We start from the raw sequence: 20,862 nt of genomic DNA, 5'->3' as shown, positions 1-20,862 counted from the left end.
GCTAGAGAGATAGCTAGCTAGAAATATAGTTAGAGAGATAGCTAGCTAGCTAAAAAGATAGCTAGCTAGCTAGAGAGAGAGAGAGATAGCTAGCTAGAGAGAGAGATAGATAGCTAGCTAGAGAGATAGCTAGCTAGAGAGATAGCTAGCTAGCTAAAAAGATAGCTAGCTAGCTAGAGAGAGAGAGAGATAGCTAGCTAGAGAGAGATAGCTAGCTAGCTAGAGATATGGCTAGAGAGATAGCTAGCTAGCTAAAAAGATAGCTAGCTAGAGAGAGAGAGAGATAGCTAGCTAGAGAGAGATAGCTAGCTAGCTAGAGAGATAACTAGCTAGCTAGAAAGATAGCTAGCTAGCTAGAGAGATAGCTAGGTAGAGAGATAGCTAGCTAGAGCTATTGCTAGTTAGAGCTATAGCTAGCTAGAGATATAGCTAGTGAGATAGCTAGCTAGATCGCTAGCAAGAGAAATAGCTAGTGACCTTGAGAGTTTTGAAAGGCGCTTATAAATGAAATGGATTATTATTATTATTATTATTATTATTATTATTATTATTATTATTATTGATATCCATATAACATTGCCCCCCCCCCTCTTCCCCATAGCCTCTACACACATGCCATCCCATGTGTGTCCTCAGGAAGCCTCGGTCATGTGCTTTGGCGCACCTGCGCACCACACCGACCACCTCAGTACATTGTCGGCCTATCAAATGGACTTGTCGTCACAAATCTCACAGTAGCTGATGAATATTGAATGTGGGTGGATATTACCTCGGTGGAGGAGGCCCAAACCCCCCACCGAGGCGAGCCGGGCTGCTCACTCAGCAAGTCAAGTGTTGCCCCGCTGAGACCAAATCGAGGTCGCGGAAAGAAAAAGAAAAAAAAAAAAAACGAACAAACATCCCCGCCGTTAATAAAACGACATGCTTTCGAATTGTCCTGGATTTCGTGTCCTAGCTGCAAAAGGTGAAAATCCACACGATTGACAGACCGTATAGCTGGCTATTTATTAGCGATATGGCTATCGAGCTAGTTAGCTAACTGTCGAGCTGGCAATCTATTTGCTATCTATTGGATATCTTTTTAGCTAGCTAGCTATGTAGCTGGGTATTTATTAGCTATATGGCTATCTAGCTGGTGAGCTAACTGTCCAGCTGGCTATCTATTAGCTATCTGTTATCTAGCTGGCTAGCTTTCTATCTACAGTGAGACCTCAACTTTCGAACTTAATTGGTTCCCAGACAGAGTGTGTAAGGCGAAAAGTGTGTATCTAAAAAAAAAATTCCCATAGGAAACCATTAAAATGGGAATAATCCGTTCCCGGGTTTCCATAAAATATACTTTTCAACTAAATAAGCCTTAAAACTACACACAACATACCTTATTCTATGTACAATAAATGTGCTATTGTATTGTAATGAAAGAAATACACTGCATTGTATCATAAAGTCACTAAATTTACATTTGTGATGGTCATTTATGGCTTGATGGAATGGCGTTGGAGGTCGAAGGTCAAAGGGAATTGCTGTTTGGAAAGAGGCACATTACATGAGGACTGTAATTAAAGAAATAAACTGCTTTTTAATGGTCGTTGATGGTTTATGGAAGGAGAGTCACCTTCCATAAGGACTGTTGGTAACTTAACCTCTGGTGCTGTTCGGTCGTGTGCTTCCGCCGAAGATCACTCCGCCAGCCGTGGTGGGTGTGTATTATGAAAATAGTGCTTATTATAAAGTTTAATTTTCAGAAATTTGACGTTTGTAAGACGAAAAGTTTGTAAGTTGAGGTGTTTGTAAGTTGAGGTCTCACTGTATTTGAGTTACTTCCGGGTTAAGTGAACGCTGGCGCGTGTGGCTGCCGCTTCTCACTCGCAGAAAAACCGATCCTGTGACTGTAAAGTGACCTTGAGAGTTTTGAAAGGCGCTTACAAAGTGAAATGTGTTATTATTATTATGATGATGATGATAATGATGATGATGATTATTATGATTATTATTATTATTATTATTATACACAGGTCAAATATTTTTGGCCCATAAAGCAATTTCACATGTTCCTTCGGGTGAACATACGTCTCACCCCGAGGGGACTTTATGGCACATAAATTGAATTTGATATTCCTTTCTTGCGCCATGATGGTGGAGCAATGACACACAGAGAGTCACCATGATGGAGCCTCCGCATTTGCTTATTGATGAGTGCCACGAGGATAAGATGACAGTGCAAAGTGGAACCAGAGATGCTTTCGTGGGGGGGGGGGGGGGATGACAGAGGCGCTTATGTGATTTTCGCATTTCAACATGATCAATTAACAAAAAGGGGCTTAGCAAGCACAAACCGTGGACGACGACAGTGACGGACGGGTGTGTGGGGTGAAGATGAGGCAAATAAGAAAGATTCCAAAATGGTGGAAAGAGAGACGTCGACATCGAAGATGAGAGAAATTTAAAGGACAACCGACATCACTTTTTTGTTTCCTAACTGACATCAGAAAAACGTTTTAGAGCAGGGGTGTCAAAGTCATTTTTTGCCACGGGCCACATTGTAGTTATGGTTTCCTCTCGAGGGCCGTTATGAATTTGGGGAAGCCATTAGAATGTTTAAATCCCTTCAAATATTACATATAGAGCACACAGCAAATTAATGAATAACTCGTTTTCAAATCTGAAGTCAAGAATAATGACTTTTATTGTGGTTGACATCCAAAAATATGAAATTTTGGCTCAGATTTTAGCTATCATCATGGAATTTAACAAGTTTGATTTGCTTTCACGGGCCGAAAAAAATGATGCGGCGGGCCGGATTTGGCCCGCGGGCCTTGACTTTGACACCTGTGTTTTATAGCATCTAAAATGCCCAAAACACCAATAAAAATGACTTAAAGTGTCCAAAATCTGCAAAAAAAAAAAGAGACGGAGAGAAGGGTGAGCAGATCTACGAAGCTCGAGGACATGGGTGATAAAGGCGAGGCCCTGGGGGCCAAATCTGGTCCGTCATGTCATTTTATTCGGCCCACGAAAGCAAATGAAGCTTGTGAAATTTCATGATGCTTGCTAAAGTCCGAACCAAAATTTGTAATTGTCGCATGTAAACAAACCACAATAACAGTCATTATTTTTTATTTCAAATGTGAAAACTAGCTTTCATTAATTTGTGGTGTTCTATATTTGTTTTTCGGTATTTTCCGCTGTATAAGGCGCATTCAAAAGCCTTGATTGTCTTCAAAAGATGACCTTACGCCTTATACGCCGGTGGGTATAAAAAAAAAACATCAAAAAATGTATTCAGCGTAAGAAACCTTTGACTGTCTTCTTTCATCAGAAAAAAATGAGAAATTCAATCCGACAAAAAAAAAAAGAGTTAATTCCTAAGTTATATGGATCTGGACTTATCTGAGATTGAAATAGGGGCGGCCGTACAAAATATAATAAAAGACATCCATATCGATTGATATAGTGCTTTAACGACAGCTGAAGCTCTGTAACAAAGCGCTAACATGGACAAAAGGCAAATGCTGTCCCATCGTGGAAGGGAAAAAAATATTGCCAGAGGTCTGACCACCGCTTTACCTGTACCTCCAAAACCAGACCAAATTCGAGAATGGAGCTCCACGTCATATTTTCGATTCCCGAATGAATTTGGGAATAGCAGTTAATGAGTTAAAAAGTCGATTGCAGCAAAATAAAAAAAATAAAAAATGGTCACAACCCAAAAATGACAAACTCAATCTGACATAAACCTGTTTTTTTTATTGTTACAATACAATTCAATACAGTGATATGATCCCCTGATCTCTTTACATATACTGTACAGTCAAACCTTGGTTTTCGAACATCTAAGCTCTCGTCTAATTCATTTTCATACCAAAAATTTCCGTTTTTTTATGCCTCTGTTTACAACCGAAAATGGGTTCTCGACCAAACTGAGCGCACCTGAACGCACCGCTCGACTCCCCTGCGTTTCCTTATACGTCACTTCCTGGTGTCGCCTCTCATTGTGAGCGACGCATTATCCTCGTGTAGCCTTCCATTGTAAGTAGGTGTGTTTGTATTGTTCAATCACGATAACAGAAATAAATAAATACATTGATTAGATTGATTATAATCGGAAATGTTTCGGTTTTCGACCAAATTGGTGTTCGAACAGGTTTGTGAAATTGATTCTGATTAGATTAGATTAGCCTTTATTTATCCCTGCAGTGGAGAAATTGACATTTGACAGCAGCAAAAACAAAATACAGGAGCTGCTGTAAAGGCAGCCCTTCTTACGGAGCCATCATAAAGTCAAAAAATAAAAATAATGTGACACCACACTGACAGTCTTCAATTTTTAGCACTTTCTGCACCTTCTTTGTGATATGAAGCAGTTCCAGATGAAGAGGAGAGGATCAAAACGTCCTTTTCACCAGTGGATCAGGGGCGTCATGGTGGAATGTGCACATGTGCTACATGCTAGGTTTTGAAAGCAAACAGGAAGCTGTAGCATCCATTGACGAAAAAGAGATCTCCTGTCCCACGTAAATCCGCTTCAATTCCAAGCCGCGACAACTCCCACATATGGTCGAAAAACAAGGTTTGACTGTATTTTCCCAACTTCATATCGTGGAATCTGATTTCCCATAAACTTTTTTTTTTTTTTTACCAAACAATTTCCGTTTCTCTCTGCCACCATGTTCAAAGAACACTAAGATAGGAAGAGCAATATATTATTTTTTTTTGGGGGGGGGATAACTCTGTGAAACGTCACAACATGTTGCACAACACCGATCAATAAACCAAATACAGTGATACCTTGGCTTACGAACTTAATTGCTTCCCAGACAAAGTAAGGCAAAAAGTGTGTATCCCAAAAATTAATTTCCCATAGGAAACCATTAAAATGAGAATAATCCGTTCCCATAAACCATAATTTTCAACTTTCTAATTTTCTAAGCCTTAAAACTACACGAAATATACCTTATTTTATGTATAATAAATGTGCTATGGTATTATAATTGAAGAAATAAACTGTACTGTAGAATAAAGTCATTTTATTTATCTTTGTGATGGTCGTTGATGGCTTGGTGGACTGGAGTGGCCGGTTTCATCAGCATTAAACACTTGATGAGGAACTTCTTTCTCAAATTTTACCTTGTTCCTCATCAATTGTGTTCTGTTTAGCTGGATTGATACCGTTTTGCATCAAGTGTACAGAGGGCTTGTGCGGGTTATTTGTGGAGCCTGATTGATGGTATATTTTAACCTTGCAGTCTACACTCTGCATTTTAACTATCAAAGTTGAAAGGAGTCCAAATGTCACTGTTTTCTATCCATTTTGTCACTCTCTCTGTCGTCTGCCTGTCTCTTTAATGTTTAAACCACCTCCCCTCACTGCTGCGTTCTTGACCAATCACGTGGCTTTAACCGACGACTGGGGGCGGGGAATACAGGACCAAAACAATCCGGCTGCCAGTTTCTTGTTAGGAGAACGGGCTCGTTCGCGAATGACACATCACTCATTGTGGCAGCTCAGTGTGTATCCCGAAAAATAGTTCGTATGCCAAGGTAAAATTTTCATAAATGTAACGTTCGTAAACCGAGAAGTTTGTAAGCCAAGGGGTTCGTAAACCGAGGTATCACTGTATGAGCACATCCGTAGAAATGAGCATGATCCACTTACATTGCTTCTTTCGTGGTTAAAGAATGAAATCGTGATTCGTTAGGGGGGGGGGGGGTGATTCTTCAACACAGTGTTACACTTTAGGGTGAAGATATGCTTTGATAGCCTTTTGAGATGAAACATGCACACACACAAACGTTTCCTTTTGTAGAGCGACAAAGGAGGAGTGGGTAGTAGACCACAGGGCTCAGGGTTGATCCTGGGAAAAGACCAAGTGGTGTTTTCGAAGGCATTGTGGACATGCGGGCGGGGATAGCTTCTCACTCCAAACGCTGCGTAAAGTTTTCTGGGAAAAGTCCTTTTTGCGCTCCGGTTCCCAGCGTCACCCAGTCGCTCTGCTTGAATCCCGTCAGCCAGCCGGCTTCCTGCAGCATCAAAAGACATTTGTCTTCAATTTAACTCATTCACTGCCAGATGATGACGAAAAATGTGTCCGAAATGTGCCAGGGTTTTTGTCATTTTCACTGAAATGCAAGCACTCACAGAATATTGAGTTTTAGGACTACATAAACATTCATGGCAGCGTTAGAAACCTTAGACTGCCTTCTTTCATCAGAAAAAGAGTTAATTCCTAAGTTATATGGATCTGGAGTTATCTGAGCTTGAAATGGGGGTGGCTGTAAAAAAAATACACAAAAATACATAAATATTGATTTATTTACTTTAACAGCAGCTGAAACTGTAACAAAGCGCTAACATGGACAAAAAGGAAGGGAAAAAAAACATTGTCAGAGGTGTGACCAGCGCTTTATCGGCACTCTCCGCAAGAAAAACACCAATATGGGACACCCCGACAAACTCACCTGATCCTCCACTGAGGCGGTTGGGACCACTAAGACCACATCGCCTTGCTTTAGGTCCAGCTCGTCGCTATTGGCGGCTTCGAAGTCGTGCATTGTCTGCACCTGTGTAATTTTCATCAATCAATCAATCAATCAATCAATCACCTCAGGTGGTCTTTGGCTTTCCAAAAAGGCAAAGAGTCTCCACCGCCGTCATTTCCTACATACCATATCCAATACTGACCTTGTACAGGAAGTCGCTGGGGACCCCCCCCGGACATGAAGTTGGGGCTTTGATTGGAGCTTTGTCGGCCGCCACGCAGTTGTCACTGATAGCCGAGGGTGAGATGATATCTGCGTCGCGATCGTCGTCGCCTTCGTTGCTGGAGGCCGGTTCGATCACCACAGACGGGATGGCCATCGTTTCCTATTCAAACCAACAATAATAAGAATCGTCATCATCATCATCATAATCATAATTATTATTATTATTAATTAATTAATATTAATAATAATAATAATAACTATGATGACGACAACTGTAGTAGTAATAGTAGTAGTAATAGTAGTAATGATAATGATAGTAATAATAGTAGTTATAGTAGGAATAGTAGTAATAATAATAATAATAATAACTATGACGACGACAACGGTAGTAGTAATAGTAGTAATGATAATGATAGTAGTAATAGTAATAGTAGGAATAGTAGTAATAATAATAATAATAACTATGACGACGACAACTGTAGTAGTAATAGTAGTAGTAATAGTAGTAATGATAATGATAGTAATAATAGTAGTAATAGTAGGAATAGTAGTAGTAATAATAATAATAATAATAATAATAACTATGACGACGACAACGGTAGTAGTAATAGTCGTAATGATAATGATAGTAGAAATAGTAATAGTAGGAATAGTAGTAATAATAATAATAATAATAATAACTATGATGACGACAACGGTAGTAGTAATAGTAGTAGTAATAGTAGTAATGATAATGATAGTAATAATAATAACTATGATGACGACAACAGTAGTAGTAATAGTAGTAATGATAATGATAGTAATAATAGTAGTAATAGTAGGAATAGTAGTAATAATAATAATAATAATAACTATGATGACGACAACTGTAGTAGTAATAGTAGTAATGATAATGATAGTAATAATAGTAGTTATAGTAGGAATAGTAGTAATAATAATAATAATAATAATAATAACTATGACGACGACAACGGTAGTAGTAATAGTAGTAATGATAATGATAGTAGTAATAGTAATAGTAGGAATAGTAGTAATAATAATAATAATAATAATAATAATAATAACTATGATGACGACAACGGTAGTAGTAATAGTAGTAGTAATAGTAGTAATGATAATGATAGTAATAATAGTAGTAATAGTAGGAATAGTAGTAATAATAATAATAATAATAATAATAACTATGATGACGACAACAGTAGTAGTAATAGTAGTAATGATAATGATAGTAATAATAGTAGTAATAGTAGGAATAGTAGTAATAATAATAATAATAATAATAACTATGACGACGACAACGGTAGTAGTAATAGTAGTAATGATAATGATAGTAGTAATAGTAATAGTAGGAATAGTATGAATAGTACTACTACTACTACTACTACTACTACTACTACTAATAATAATAATAATAATAATAACTCGGGTGTGATTTTGAAACGTTCCATATTTACCGAAGCTTCGTCAACAGGACTTTGCTTCTTTTCTTCCGAAACTGGAACCGATTCCTAAAATCAATGTCAAATCCAAAATAAATGTTCATAACAAAATAACACAAAAAAATCTCAGTTAAAGGTAACATCTGACTTACGACCGGCGCGACTTACGACCACCCGTACTTACGACCATGACCCCCAGATCCCTTTTTTTAAATTTTTATTCTACACCTGGCACCGCAACGAGCTAGTAGCCCAGCAACCGGTCGAACACCGGCGACCCATAACCACCCCCGTGGCACTTTATTTAGCACTGAGTCTTTATTCAACATTTTGAATGGATTTCAACTTACGACCATTTTGACTTATGACCGTTTTGTCCGAATGGAACCTGCTCGTAAGTCGGATGTTACCCGTATTTCATAATATGAGACGGTGGTAACCCCTGAAAGGGTTAAAATGGTTGTATAACGTGGACAACTATCAATAAATGTTAAATTCTGTTCGATTATCAGCATGAAAAGTGTTATTTTACTCACAGGAGCGTTTTCTTCCAGTGGTGAGCCACAAGTATTTTCCTCAGCAGTGTCGGGAGGGGCAACAGGTGGGTTGTCCTCATCAGTCAGAGAAGCTGGAGGCACTTCTTCATCACCAGTGGAAGGTGCCGGATTGGCAATCTCCAAAACCTCACTTAATTCATGATTGACTTCCTTCTATTAGGAATAGATCCACATTGAATTATATATATATATATATATATTTTAAACTCCATTTCACAGGTTTGACAATATTTGATCGATATCCGGCCGATCAAGACGCAAGAAACCACAAAATGGCTACTCACAATTTTATCAAAATCGGAAAAGAACGATGGGCCGGTGGCGTCCTTTGGAAGACATGTTGAAAATGAGAAAACAATCTCAAATAGTCATTTAAAAAAATATTAACTAATTATTTAATCTATTAATCAATTAAGTAATTATGAATAAATGAAGGAGTAGATAAATAAATAAATAAATAAATGAATGAATGAATAAATGGACAAAGAAATAAATAAATACATAATAAATAGACAATAAATCAGTGTGTGGATAAATAAATAAATTGATGAATAAATAAATAAATAAATAAATAAATAAATAAATAAATAAATAAACGTACAAATAAATAAATAAATAAATAAATACATAATAAATAGACAATAAATCAGTGTGTGGATAAATAAATAAATAAATAAATAACCAGCTAGATAGATACAGACAGACAGATGTTAGAGAGATAGCTATCTAGATAGCGAGAGAGATAGCTAGCTAGCTAGAGAGACAGCTAGCTAGATAGCTAGTGATATAGTTAGCTAGATAGCTAGTGATATAGGTCGATAGACAGAGAGATAGCGAGATAGAGATACAGACAGATGCTAAAGAGATAGATAGCTAGAGAGATAGCTAGCAAGAGAAATAGCTAGATAGCTACAGAGATAGCTAACTAGATAGATAGAGAGAGATAGAGCGATAGAGTAGGGAACAGAAGGACAGGGGGCGCTATTACAATGTTGCGGGGAAATGAGCATTCTGAGACAAAGGATACAGACAAAGACACGATGGATGGCTAGTTCCCGAGAAGGACGGAATTTGCTCAAGCTTGCTCAACCATTCTAGTTACCGACTAAAGTTGGAAAATAAGAAATCGGGTCACATGTCAGGCACGGGAAGCGTTTCAGAGGAGAAGGAAAGATCAGGTTGGGGTTAACGGGAGGAAGGTTTAGAATTTCAACGGACGTCTACTTGCTGCCAAACCAGCACGCTAAAAATGGGACCATGTACCTCTTCCTTTGCTTTAGCTACATCTTGGTACAATTTTCCAAATCTCAGGTTTGCAGCCTCATCTTCGGACATGTCAGAATTTTCCGGTTCCTTGCGGACTTTGGTAACATCTACAACTGGAACCTCCAAGGTTGAGCTTCTTGGTTCATTGCCAGCTTGCTTCCAGGACACGTTGCTATTGACCACAGCATCTGTGGAGGCTGCACAGAGACTGCTTGCAAAAGGATCCCGCTTGCTTTCTTCATCTCCAGAGACCACAAAACCCTCGGCCTTAAAGCCGGATTCTGACTTCAAACGATCAGCCTCGTCCGTGGTGTGGGAGTCAGCAAAACGAATGCGATCGAATGAATCAAGGTCCTGTCTTTCCGCGAAAGGATCTGAACTGAAGCCACCTGCCCCTCGTGATTCAGCAAAAGGGTCGGAATCATACAGACTTCCTCCCTTAGTTTCAGCAAAAGGGTCAGAATCAAACGCACCTTGTCTCGGAGTTTCAGCAAACGGACCTTCTCTCTGAATTTCAGCAAAAGGGTCAGAATCTAACGTACTTCCTCCCAGAGTTTCAGCGAAAGGGTCCGAATCAAATGTACCTCCTCCCTGAGTTTCAGCAAAAGGATCGGAATCAAACGCACCTTGTCTCGGAGTTTCAGCAAACGGACCTTCTCTCTGAGTTTCAGAAAAAGGGTCAGAATCTAACGCACTTCCTCCCTGAGTTTCAGCAAAAGGGTCCGAATCAAACGCACCTTGTCCCCGAGTTTCAGCAAAAGGATCGGAATCAAACGCACCTCCTCCCTGAGTTTCAGCAAAAGGGTCTGAATCAAACGCACCTTGTCTCGGAGTTTCAGCAAACGGACCTTCTCTCTGAATTTCAGCAAAAGGGTCAGAATCTAACGCACCTTGTACCCGAGTTTCAGCGAAAGGGTCGGAATCAAACGCACCTTGTCCCTTAGTTTCAGCAAAAGGGTCCGAATCAAACGTACCTTGTCCCCGGGTTTCAGCGAAAGGGTCGGAATCAAATGGACCTTCTCCCTGAATTTCAGCAAAAGGGTCAGAATCTAACGCATTTCCTCCCTGAGTTTCAACAAAAGGGTCGGAATCAAACACCCTTTCTGCCCGAGTTTCAGCAAAAGGGTCAGAATCAAACGCACCTTCTCCCTGTATGTCAGCAAACGGATCTGAATCAAACCCGCCTCCCTGTTCTTCAGCAAAAGAAGCCAAATCTAACACCAGTCCTTTATCTGGTTCAGCAAGAATAATGCTTTGCCCCTGCGTCTCTGCCAAAGGATCCGAATTAAACGCGCCTCCCTCCTGCGTTTCCGCCCACTTTACAGACTCCTTCCTTCCAACATCTCCGGATATGACATCCGTTGCTTTCTGCTCATCTTTGGGACCTTTGTCCTTGTCATCACCACCTCGAGTGGCTGAGGTATCCCTCATCCCAGCTACGTTTCTATCATCCGTTGGATGGTCACGTGAATGCTCATTGTCCGCACTTGCCCAGCTCCCTCCCTGTATCCCATCCCCCCATTCTTCGGCGGTTTCGTATTCCGATCCTGAACCATCAGGAGACCTGGACCACTTCTCTGTCGCCTCTTTGGAACTGTCCTCAATCTGTTCACCAAACTCGTTGGTGAAGATCAGCCCAGGGGTGGATTTCCTACGATCTCCCTCCCCTAGTTTATTGCCCTCCAACTCTGCCTGAGCCGTTCCCGGTTCGCCATCGGCACCATCGGGAAGGTTGGGGTGTGTTTGCGACGGTACATCTGGGCTGCTAACCTCATCCTCTGCTGTCTCACTGTCCTTGGGAGGAGGGGTTGTGATTTTATCTCCATCACCACCCCGATCCCCTGCCTCAGCCCCTTCAGGAGCTTCCGTTGCAGCCTCCTCTGCGGCAGCCTCTCCGTTGGTGGCTGCTGAACCAAAGTCAGCTGACCAGTCGGCGACAAAGCCGCTTTCCGAAGCCTGAGGAAATGCAGGAAATGACTTCAGTCTACAGTACGGCGTCAAATGCGACAAATGTAGACGTGGTGTTTAGGGTATCGCGCATGGACTTACAGATTGGGCTGGCTGAGCCTAGGAAGGAAGGAGTAGGACACGGTTGATGTATCAAAGGATTTTACGGACAAATCAAGTGCAGCAAAGCCAAATATACTTACCGACCATGTATCCCAAGGCACAGCAGTCTTGGGGAAAAAAAAGAGGAGATTCAAATTTATAAAATCTTGGAATTCGCTCAGAATTCCAAGTGTTTATTTTGTGCGTTATCCAAAAAATACCCATTAATGAGAATTAATGATATTTAAATTTTGCCACAATTAAATGGTAGAGACCAAATATTATATATGAAGCACACAACAAATGAATGAATAACTAGTTTTCAAATCTGAAGTTTACAATCATGACTGTTATTGTGCTTGACATACGACAATAATTATTATTATTAGTATTATTATTTGTATTATTATTATTAGTAGTAGTAGTAGTAGTAGTAGTACTATTATTATTGTTATTATTAGTACTATTAGTATTGTTATTATTAGTACTATTATCAGTACAGTAAAGTCTCGTTATATCGATATCGGATATATCGATAGTCCCGGTTATATCGATACTATTTCTATGCACGCACGGAGAAAATTACATGCAAACAGGGTCGGATATATTGATAGTCCCGGTTATATCGATATTTTTTCGGACTCCCTTGAATATCGATATAACGAGACTTTACTGTAGTTGTATTATTGTTATGATGATTCTTATTATTATTACTCGTAGTAGTAGTAGTAGTAGTAGTAGTGAAGGTATTATTATTATTATTATTATTATTATTATTATTATTATTATTGTTATTATTATTATTATTAGTAGTAGTAGTAGTAGTAGTAGTAGTAGTAGTAGTAGTAGTAGTATTTGTATTATTGTTGTTGTTGTTGTTGTTGTTATTATTATTATTTTCATAAAGTGAAATGATATAAAATGGCTTATATCACATTGCGTGCATGAAGATGCTTTTGCGTCACCAACCTGCGGTACTGGCGACACACTTTCATCCGGTTGGAAGGCGTCGAAATCGAGATCAAGCAGCGATTCACCCGGCCTCTCGTTGGGCTATGGAGGGACAAGGCAGTTTGTGATGAGGCAACCCGTCCCCCCGTTGCCCGCCTTTTCCTTTTGAAATGCTTACAGACCTGAGATGGGGACGGTGCGGGTAAAAACTCCCCTCCGAACAGGTCGATGATTTGTTCCTCCACCACTTCCTTGGAAGGCGTAACTTTGGGGGGCGGAGGCACAGGGGGGCCCTTTTTCATCTGCACAACAGAAACGTGGTCATGAGACGACATACGCGACCTTTGGCAGTCATCGAAATGCTGTCTGGCTTATAATAATAAACAAATAAATAACCAGTGAAATTAAACAGAAATGCATAAATAAATAAGAAACCAAATAAATAAATGAGCGAATGAAGAACCAGCTAAATTAATAAATAGGTACTTTGTATATAAATAAAGAAATAAGTAAATGAATGAATGAGTGAACGAATGAATGAATGAATAAGCAATGAAATAAAGAAAGAAATGGGCAACCAAATAAATAAATACATAGGTACTTATAATATAATATAATATAATATAATTTTATATAAATAAAGAAATAAGTAAATGAGTGAACGAATGAATGAATGAATAAGCAATGAAATAAAGAAAGAAATGGGCAACCAAATAAATAAATAAATACATAGGTACTTATAATATAATATAATATAATTTTATATAAATAAAGAAATAAGTAAATGAGTGAACGAATGAATGAATGAATAAGCAATGAAATAAAGAAAGAAATGGGCAACCAAATAAATAAATACATAGGTACTTATAATATAATATAATATAATTTTATATAAAGAAATAAGTAAATGAAAGAACGAATGAATGAATGAGCAACTAGATAAATAAATAAACAAATAGGCAACCAAATAAATAAATACATACATAAATAGGTACTTGGTATATAAATAAAGAAATAAGTGAATGAATGAATGAGTGAATGAATGAATAACCAACCAAATCAATCAATAAATGAATAATGAGAGATGAGATGAGATAAATAAATAGCTAACCAAATAAATAAATAAATATGAAATTGGCATATAAATAAATAAGTAAATGAACGAATGAATGAATTAATGAATGAATATGTAACCAAATAAATGAATTAGCAACCAAATACATTAATTTATTAATAACCAGTGAGATTAAAACAACGAATAAATAAATAAGCAACCGAATAAATAAATGAATGAATAACCAGCCAAATAAATAAAAACATTAATTAATAATCAGCCAGATAACTAAATAAATAAATACATGTGTCAGTGCTAAATAAATAAATAGATACACATAAATAAATAAACAGGTTCATTGATAAATTAATACACCAATAAATAAAAAAATTGATGAATTAATTAGTTATTTATTTAATGCTTGCTGAATTAACTACTTAGTTAATTGGTTAGTTAATCTTGTCAGGTATTATTTTACACCACAATATATCGTATTGAGGGGTAACAATTTGTTCCCCCAAATATCATTTTTGTTGTTAAAACTTCCTATGAAATGGGAAAAGGGGGTCACATGATTGAAGGTGGTAGAAGAAGAGATGGGGGGAGGGGAGGAAAGTACATGTATTGGTATTCAGTACTTGAGTAGAAGTACAAAGACTTGAAAACACAACAAAAACACATTGGTTCTACAAGACCGGTTCCCACAAATATCTGCTCGCGTGTCGGCGAACAGTCAACACGGCTCATATTCATTCCAGGAATCAAATCATTTTTTTTGTCAAGGAATTCAGAAAAGGTTTTTTGAATCCACATAGAGATCCCTTCATCAAAGTACAGTAAAGTCTCGTTATATCGATATTCAAGGGAGTCCGAAAAAATATCGATATAACCGGGACTATCGATATATCCAACCCTGTTTGCATGTAATTTTCTCCGTGCGTGCATAGAAATAGTATCGATATAACCGGGACTATCGATATATCCGATATCGATATAACGAGACTTTACTGTAATGCCGTACAAAAATCTTTGATAAATAGGATTCTCTGACCGCCCCCACCGGAATCACGTCACGCATGTCAAGTGCTCAAAGGCAATCCGTTTAAAACCTGCAGAAACACTCAAACTCATTCACCGTCGTGGACATTTGTTTATCTGCGCCGACAAATACGATTGGATACTTTTTTTTTTGTACGGGATAAGCACGAGAGAGTCTCTCAAATTCAACTTTTGAAGTAACTGTACTGAGAAACAGACACCAGTAGGTGGTAGCGTTGTATCGCTTTGGATTTCCAGCCATCCATTTTCTAAACCTGGCAACCAGAGTCTATCCCAGCTGTCTTTGGGCATTAGGCAGGGGACACTCTGAACCGGTTGCCAGCCAATCCCAGGGCACACAGAGGCAAACAACAATTTGCGCTCCTACTCACGCCTAGCGACAATTTCGAGTGTTCAATCAGCCTGTCGTGCATGTTTTTTGGAACGTCGGAGGAAACTGGAGTAGCTACGCAGAACATGCAAACTCCACACAGGAAAGTCAGAGCTAGAATTGAACCTGGTACGTCTGCACTGTGATGTCAACGCCATAATCGGGCCGCCATTACATTGTTTTTTGATATCCCGAGTATGAAGGGGTGAATCTTAGCTTCTCGTGTCAATTATGAGGGTGAGGGTTAGGGTTAAGAGTTAGAGAACAGGTGTCAAAGTCAAGGCCCGCGGGCCAAATCCGGCCCGCCACATCATTTTTTTTCGGCCCGCGAAAGCAAATCAAACTTGTTAAATTTCATGATGATTGCTAAAATCTGAGCCAAAATTTCATATTTTTGGATGTCAACCACAATAAAAGTCATTATTCTTGACTTCAGATTTGAAAATGAGTTATTCATTAATTTGCTGTGTGCTCTATATGTAATGTTTGAAGGGATTTAAACATTCTAATGGCTTCCCCAAATTCATAACGGCCCTCGAGAGGAAACCATAACTACAACGTAGCCCGCGGCAAAAAATGACTTTGACACCCCTGAGTTCGAGTAATGTAGACTGATTAGCACTTCACAGATCATGCGCTGCGAGTGTGTTTTCCCGTATGGGCAGTTTGTACTACGATGGGCATTTTTAGCATATAGAAAATCATTCCAAAACTATTTTTTGTTACTTCCCTGTGTGTTTGTTGTCCGTTCCACCCATCTACTATATTTTCCGGTGTATAAGGCGGAACAGAGTATAAGGCGTACCACTAATGAATGGTGTCTTTTCAAACGTTTTCTATATACAGTAAAGTCTCGTTATATCGATATCGGATATATCGATAGTCCCGGTTATATCGATACTATTTTTATGCACGCACGGAGAAAAATACATGCAAACAGGGTCGGATATATCGATAGTCCCGGTTATATCGATATTTTTTCGGACTCCCTTGAATATCGATATAACGAGACTTTACTGTATATAAGGCGCACCAGACTATAAAACGCACTTTCAATGAATGAAAAAGAGTTTTACAAATAAAATATATTGATATATAAACATTTTGCAAATATAAGGCGGTTTTTCCAAATATAAGGTGGTGTGTAAGGCGCTACAGTAGAAGCTGGGGTTGCACGCTACTTCTTCTAGGGGGGGGTGGGAAATGTAGTCGGTGGCTGCTGACAGTCGTGTTGTGGCTTAATATGACTTTACATATAAGGCAACCCGGCGTATAAGGCGCAGGGTCTTCTTTGGAAGAAAATTAAGGCTTTCGGGTGCGCCTTATACACCGCAAAGTACAGTCGTTTTTTTTCCAGCGCCTACAATACAGTAAAGTCTCGTTATATCGATATTCAAGGGAGTCCGAAAAAATATCGATATAACCGGGACTATCGATATATCCGACCCTGTCTGCATGTAATTTTCTCCGTGCGTGCATAGAAATAGTATCGATATAACCGGGACTATCGATATATCCGATATCGATATAACGAGACTTTACTGTATCTTCTTTCAATTGAATTTGAAAGACCCAATGGTTACGTGAAACTGACTTTTTAAAAGGGATGTGAATGAGTTGAAGGATTTCAAGCACTTAAATCAAAGTCGCCTTCGAGAACACCGTCCGACAAGACAAAGAACAAATACCGTCACTCCCTCAGTCAGAAAATGGGAACGGGAATTGTAGAAGCGACATATTTCCATACATATTTGTCCAAATGTGCTTGACAAATATGTTCATAATGCCGCTAGACTTTTTCCTAATACAGTGATACCTTGGCTTACGAACTTAATTGGTTCCCAGACAGAGTGTGTAAGGCGAAAAGTGTGTATCCCAAAAATTAATTTCCCATAGGAAACCATTCAAATGAGAATAATCCGTTCCCATGTCCCCATAAAACATAATTTTCTACTTCTTAATTTTCTAAGCCTTAAAACTACACAAAATATACCTTATTTTATGTATAATAAATGTGCTATGGTATTATAATTAAAGAAATAAACTGTACTGTATAATACAGTCGTTTTATTTACCTTTGTGATGGTCGTTGATGGCTTGATGGAATGGAGTGGCCGGTTTGCGATCATTTTACCTTGTTCCTCATCAATTGTGTTCTGTTTAGCTGGGTTGTTTGTGGAGCCTGATTGATGGGATATTTTAACCTTGCAGTCTACACTCTGCCTTTGAACTATCAAAGTTGAAACAAGTCCAAATTTCACTGTGTTTTCTATCCATTTTCTCATTCTATCTCTGTCGTCTGCCTGTCTCTTTAATGTTTAACGGCCTCACTCTCTCTCTGTCTGTAACCCCACTCCCTCACTGCTGCGTTCTTGACCAATCACGTGGCTTTAACCGAAGACCGGGGGCGGGGAATAGAGGACAAAAGCAGTCGGCTGCCATTTTCTTGTTAGGAGAACGGGCTCGCTATGGCGCTCCGTGTGTATCCCGAAAAAAAGTTTTTTATGCCGAAGTAAAATGTTCATAAATGTAACGTTCGTAAACCGAAAAGTTCGTAAGCCAAGGGGTTCGTAAACCGAGGTATCACTGTACACACAAAGACTAACACAAGTGTGATTACGGCACAAGTTGACTCACCATCCAAGAGATGAGTAGTGCAGAAAAGAAGAACAGCCACAGAACATTAAACAACAAATTCAGCCTCGCTAGGCTGATGCTAACATGCTAAAAACCTGGCGAAATCACTTTTAAAGCTCATATACTGTAACTTGCATCCTCTCGTAAACGGACCCGGATTCCCGGTCGACTTGTTTACCTGCATGGGAGATTTGGGACGAGGCGGCCCGGGAGAAACCGGGCGTAGCATGTGATTGGAACCGGCGTCTGGACTTTCAGGTGGACTTTCGTCTTCGGGGGGCGAAGGAGTCCGAGCCAGCCGCAACGGGCCCGAATCACTGGCCAAAGGGAAAAGAGTTGAAAGCCCAACTTACTGATGAAGCTTTGTGAAGCTTTTAAAACATTTATGGAGTCTATTTAGCTGGCGAACTATCGAGCAATATATCTAGCGAGCTATCTAGCTAGTGATCTAGCTGGCGAGCTAGCGATCTAGTTTGCAATCTAGCTAGCGATCTAACTAGCGATCTATCTAGCAATCTATCTAATGATCTATCTAGCGATCTAACAAGCGATCTAGCTAGCGATATCGTTAGCAATATAGCTAGCAATCTAGCTTGCGATCTATTTAGCATTCTATATAGCGATCTAGGTCGCAATCTACCTAGCAATTAATCTAGCGATTTAGCTAGAAATCTAGCTAGCAATCTAGCTAGCGATCTATCTAACAAATAGCTAGCAATCTAGCTAGCGATCTATCTAGCAATCTAACTAGAAATCTAGCGAGCAATTTACCTTGCGATCTAGCCAGCAATCTAGCTAGCAATCTCACTAGCGAGCTAACTACCAATCTAGCTAGCAATTTATCTAGCAATCTAGCTAGCGATCTATCTAACAAGATAGATAGCAATCCATCTCGCAATCTAGCTAGCGATCCATCTCGCAATATAGCTAGCGATCTATCTAACAATCTAGCTAGTGATCTAGCGAGTCATCTAGCTAGCGATCTATCTAGCATTCTATCTAGCGATCTAGGTAGCGATATAGTTAGCGATAGAGCTAGCAATCTAACTTGCGATCTATTTAGCCTTCTATATAGCGATCTAGCTCGCAATCTAGCTAGCAATTTATCTAGCGATCTAGCTAGAAATCTAGCTAGCGATCTATCTAACAATCTAGCTAGCAATCTAGGTAGCGATCTATCTAGCAATCTAACTAGAAATCTAGCGAGCAATTTACCTTGCGATCTAGCCAGCAATCTAGCTAGCAATCTCACTAGCGAGCTAACTACCAATCTAGCTAGCAATTTATCTAGCAATCTAGCTAGCAATCTATCTAACAAGATAGATAGCAATCAATCTAGCTAGCGATCTATCTAGCAATCTAACTAGAAATCTAGCGAGCAATTTACCTTGCGATCTAGCCAGCAATCTAGCTAGCAATCTCACTAGCGAGCTAACTACCAATCTAGCTAGCAATTTATCTAGCAATCTAGCTAGCAATCTATCTAACAAGATAGATAGCAATACATCTAGCAATCTAGCTAGTGATCCATCTCGCAATATAGCTAGCGATCTATCTAACAATCTAGCTAGCGATCTAGCTAGTGATCTAGCGAGTCATCTAGCTAGCGATCTATCTAGCATTCTATCTAGCGATCTATCTAGAAATCTATCGAGCAATCTAGCTAGTGATCTAGCTGGCGATCGAGTTAGCGATCTAGCTGGCGATCTAGCTAGTGATCTATCTAGCGGTCTTGCTATCTACAGGAACACATATGCTGACTCAAAACGTAGCAAGCAATATTTGGCAAAATCAATGGCGACTCACGCAAATCTGGTCATAAATATAGACATCTTTCATTTCACTCGTCCAAAAATGCCACAATAGTTATAAATAGCAAGAAATGCAAATTACGGTGAGAAACCCAAACTTCTTAGTAGATATTTTCAACTTAATAGAGGAAGAGGGGGAAATAATAACATTAGTGAGCGGTATAAGTGTTCATGGCAAGCTTTTAACGCATATGTCACACATCACTGATCCATTTGTCGATTTGAATGTTTATCCACTGTATGATTGTGGTATTTTAAGGTAATAAGAATATGAATAACACAAATACTCCATACCTGGGTGCTCCTTGGATGGTGAACATTTTGTCAGCATGTTGTTCGCTCAATTGCATCATGACTTCATACAGCTGCTTACACACCTAAACGTTGATAGAAGCCATCGTGCGGAGCAGAGAATATATATATATATATATTTATATATATATTTTTTTTAATTAAATGAACCTTTCAACTTGAACAAGTGTTTAATTTCACGACGTTTCGCCACACCAGAGATATCTCACGGTGAAATCTGGCCTCCAGACTTGTCACGCTTTTGAAGGTGCTGATGTAGAACCCCACTCGGCTGAAACACACCAAAATAAATCACCAAAAAAAAAGAAAAAATATATATATATGCATATATGTGTGTATAAATATATCGATACAGTAAGTATATTCTCATAAAGAATTCTGTCAAACAGAAATTCCTTAATCTTAAAAAAAATCGTGTGTATTTTATTTATTTTACCATTAAATGACAACAAAGACAGATTCCTTACAACGGATATCTGGAACACAGGATTACAATCCATGCAAAATGTTGTCATTTCATGCTCGATATACGGAGAAAATACGCCATTCTTCTTGCCGGTGACGTAGTCGGACGGGAAATCCTCCAGTTATCCACATAATCATTTATTCTTGTTGTATTATAACTCGTTTTGTTATATATGTTGATAACATT

At 38.9% G+C, this 20,862-nt stretch overlaps 2 protein-coding genes across 4 annotated transcripts in view; one reads left to right on the top strand and one right to left on the bottom strand.

Moving 5' to 3' along the window:
* Window positions 1-20,862, top strand: part of LOC148891107 (inhibin beta A chain-like) — a 113,765-nt gene that overhangs the window by 81,275 nt on the left and 11,628 nt on the right. The window lies entirely within an intron of this gene.
* amph (amphiphysin) overlaps window positions 3,726-20,862 on the bottom strand; it is a 21,892-nt gene continuing 4,755 nt past the window's right edge. Inside the window, exons 8-21 of one of the 3 annotated variants that reach the window (XM_089008049.1) lie at window positions 20,406-20,481; window positions 20,193-20,275; window positions 18,266-18,404; window positions 13,150-13,269; window positions 12,986-13,069; window positions 12,118-12,144; window positions 12,017-12,034; window positions 9,965-11,923; window positions 8,986-9,027; window positions 8,681-8,854; window positions 8,160-8,213; window positions 6,683-6,865; window positions 6,460-6,561; window positions 3,726-6,021 (exon numbers count right to left, since the gene is read on the bottom strand). In XM_089008049.1, coding sequence (XP_088864175.1) covers window positions 5,917-6,021; window positions 6,460-6,561; window positions 6,683-6,865; window positions 8,160-8,213; window positions 8,681-8,854; window positions 8,986-9,027; window positions 9,965-11,923; window positions 12,017-12,034; window positions 12,118-12,144; window positions 12,986-13,069; window positions 13,150-13,269; window positions 18,266-18,404; window positions 20,193-20,275; window positions 20,406-20,481 — 3,166 coding nt within the window. In that variant the 3' untranslated portion in view covers window positions 3,726-5,916. Of the gene's footprint in view, window positions 6,022-6,459; window positions 6,562-6,682; window positions 6,866-8,159; window positions 8,214-8,680; window positions 8,855-8,985; window positions 9,028-9,964; window positions 11,924-12,016; window positions 12,035-12,117; window positions 12,145-12,985; window positions 13,070-13,149; window positions 13,270-18,265; window positions 18,405-20,192; window positions 20,276-20,360; window positions 20,482-20,862 lie in introns of those variants that run through there. The other 2 variants (XM_089008051.1, XM_089008050.1) reach the window with 2 other exon arrangements.

Source organism: Hippocampus bargibanti, linkage group LG11, assembly GCF_051943395.1.
Source record: "Hippocampus bargibanti isolate YZ-2025 linkage group LG11, ASM5194339v1, whole genome shotgun sequence".
NCBI lineage: Eukaryota > Metazoa > Chordata > Actinopteri > Syngnathiformes > Syngnathidae > Hippocampus > Hippocampus bargibanti.
The sequence above is the reverse complement of the archived record's forward strand: the minus strand, read 5'-3'. Positions and strand labels throughout refer to the sequence as shown.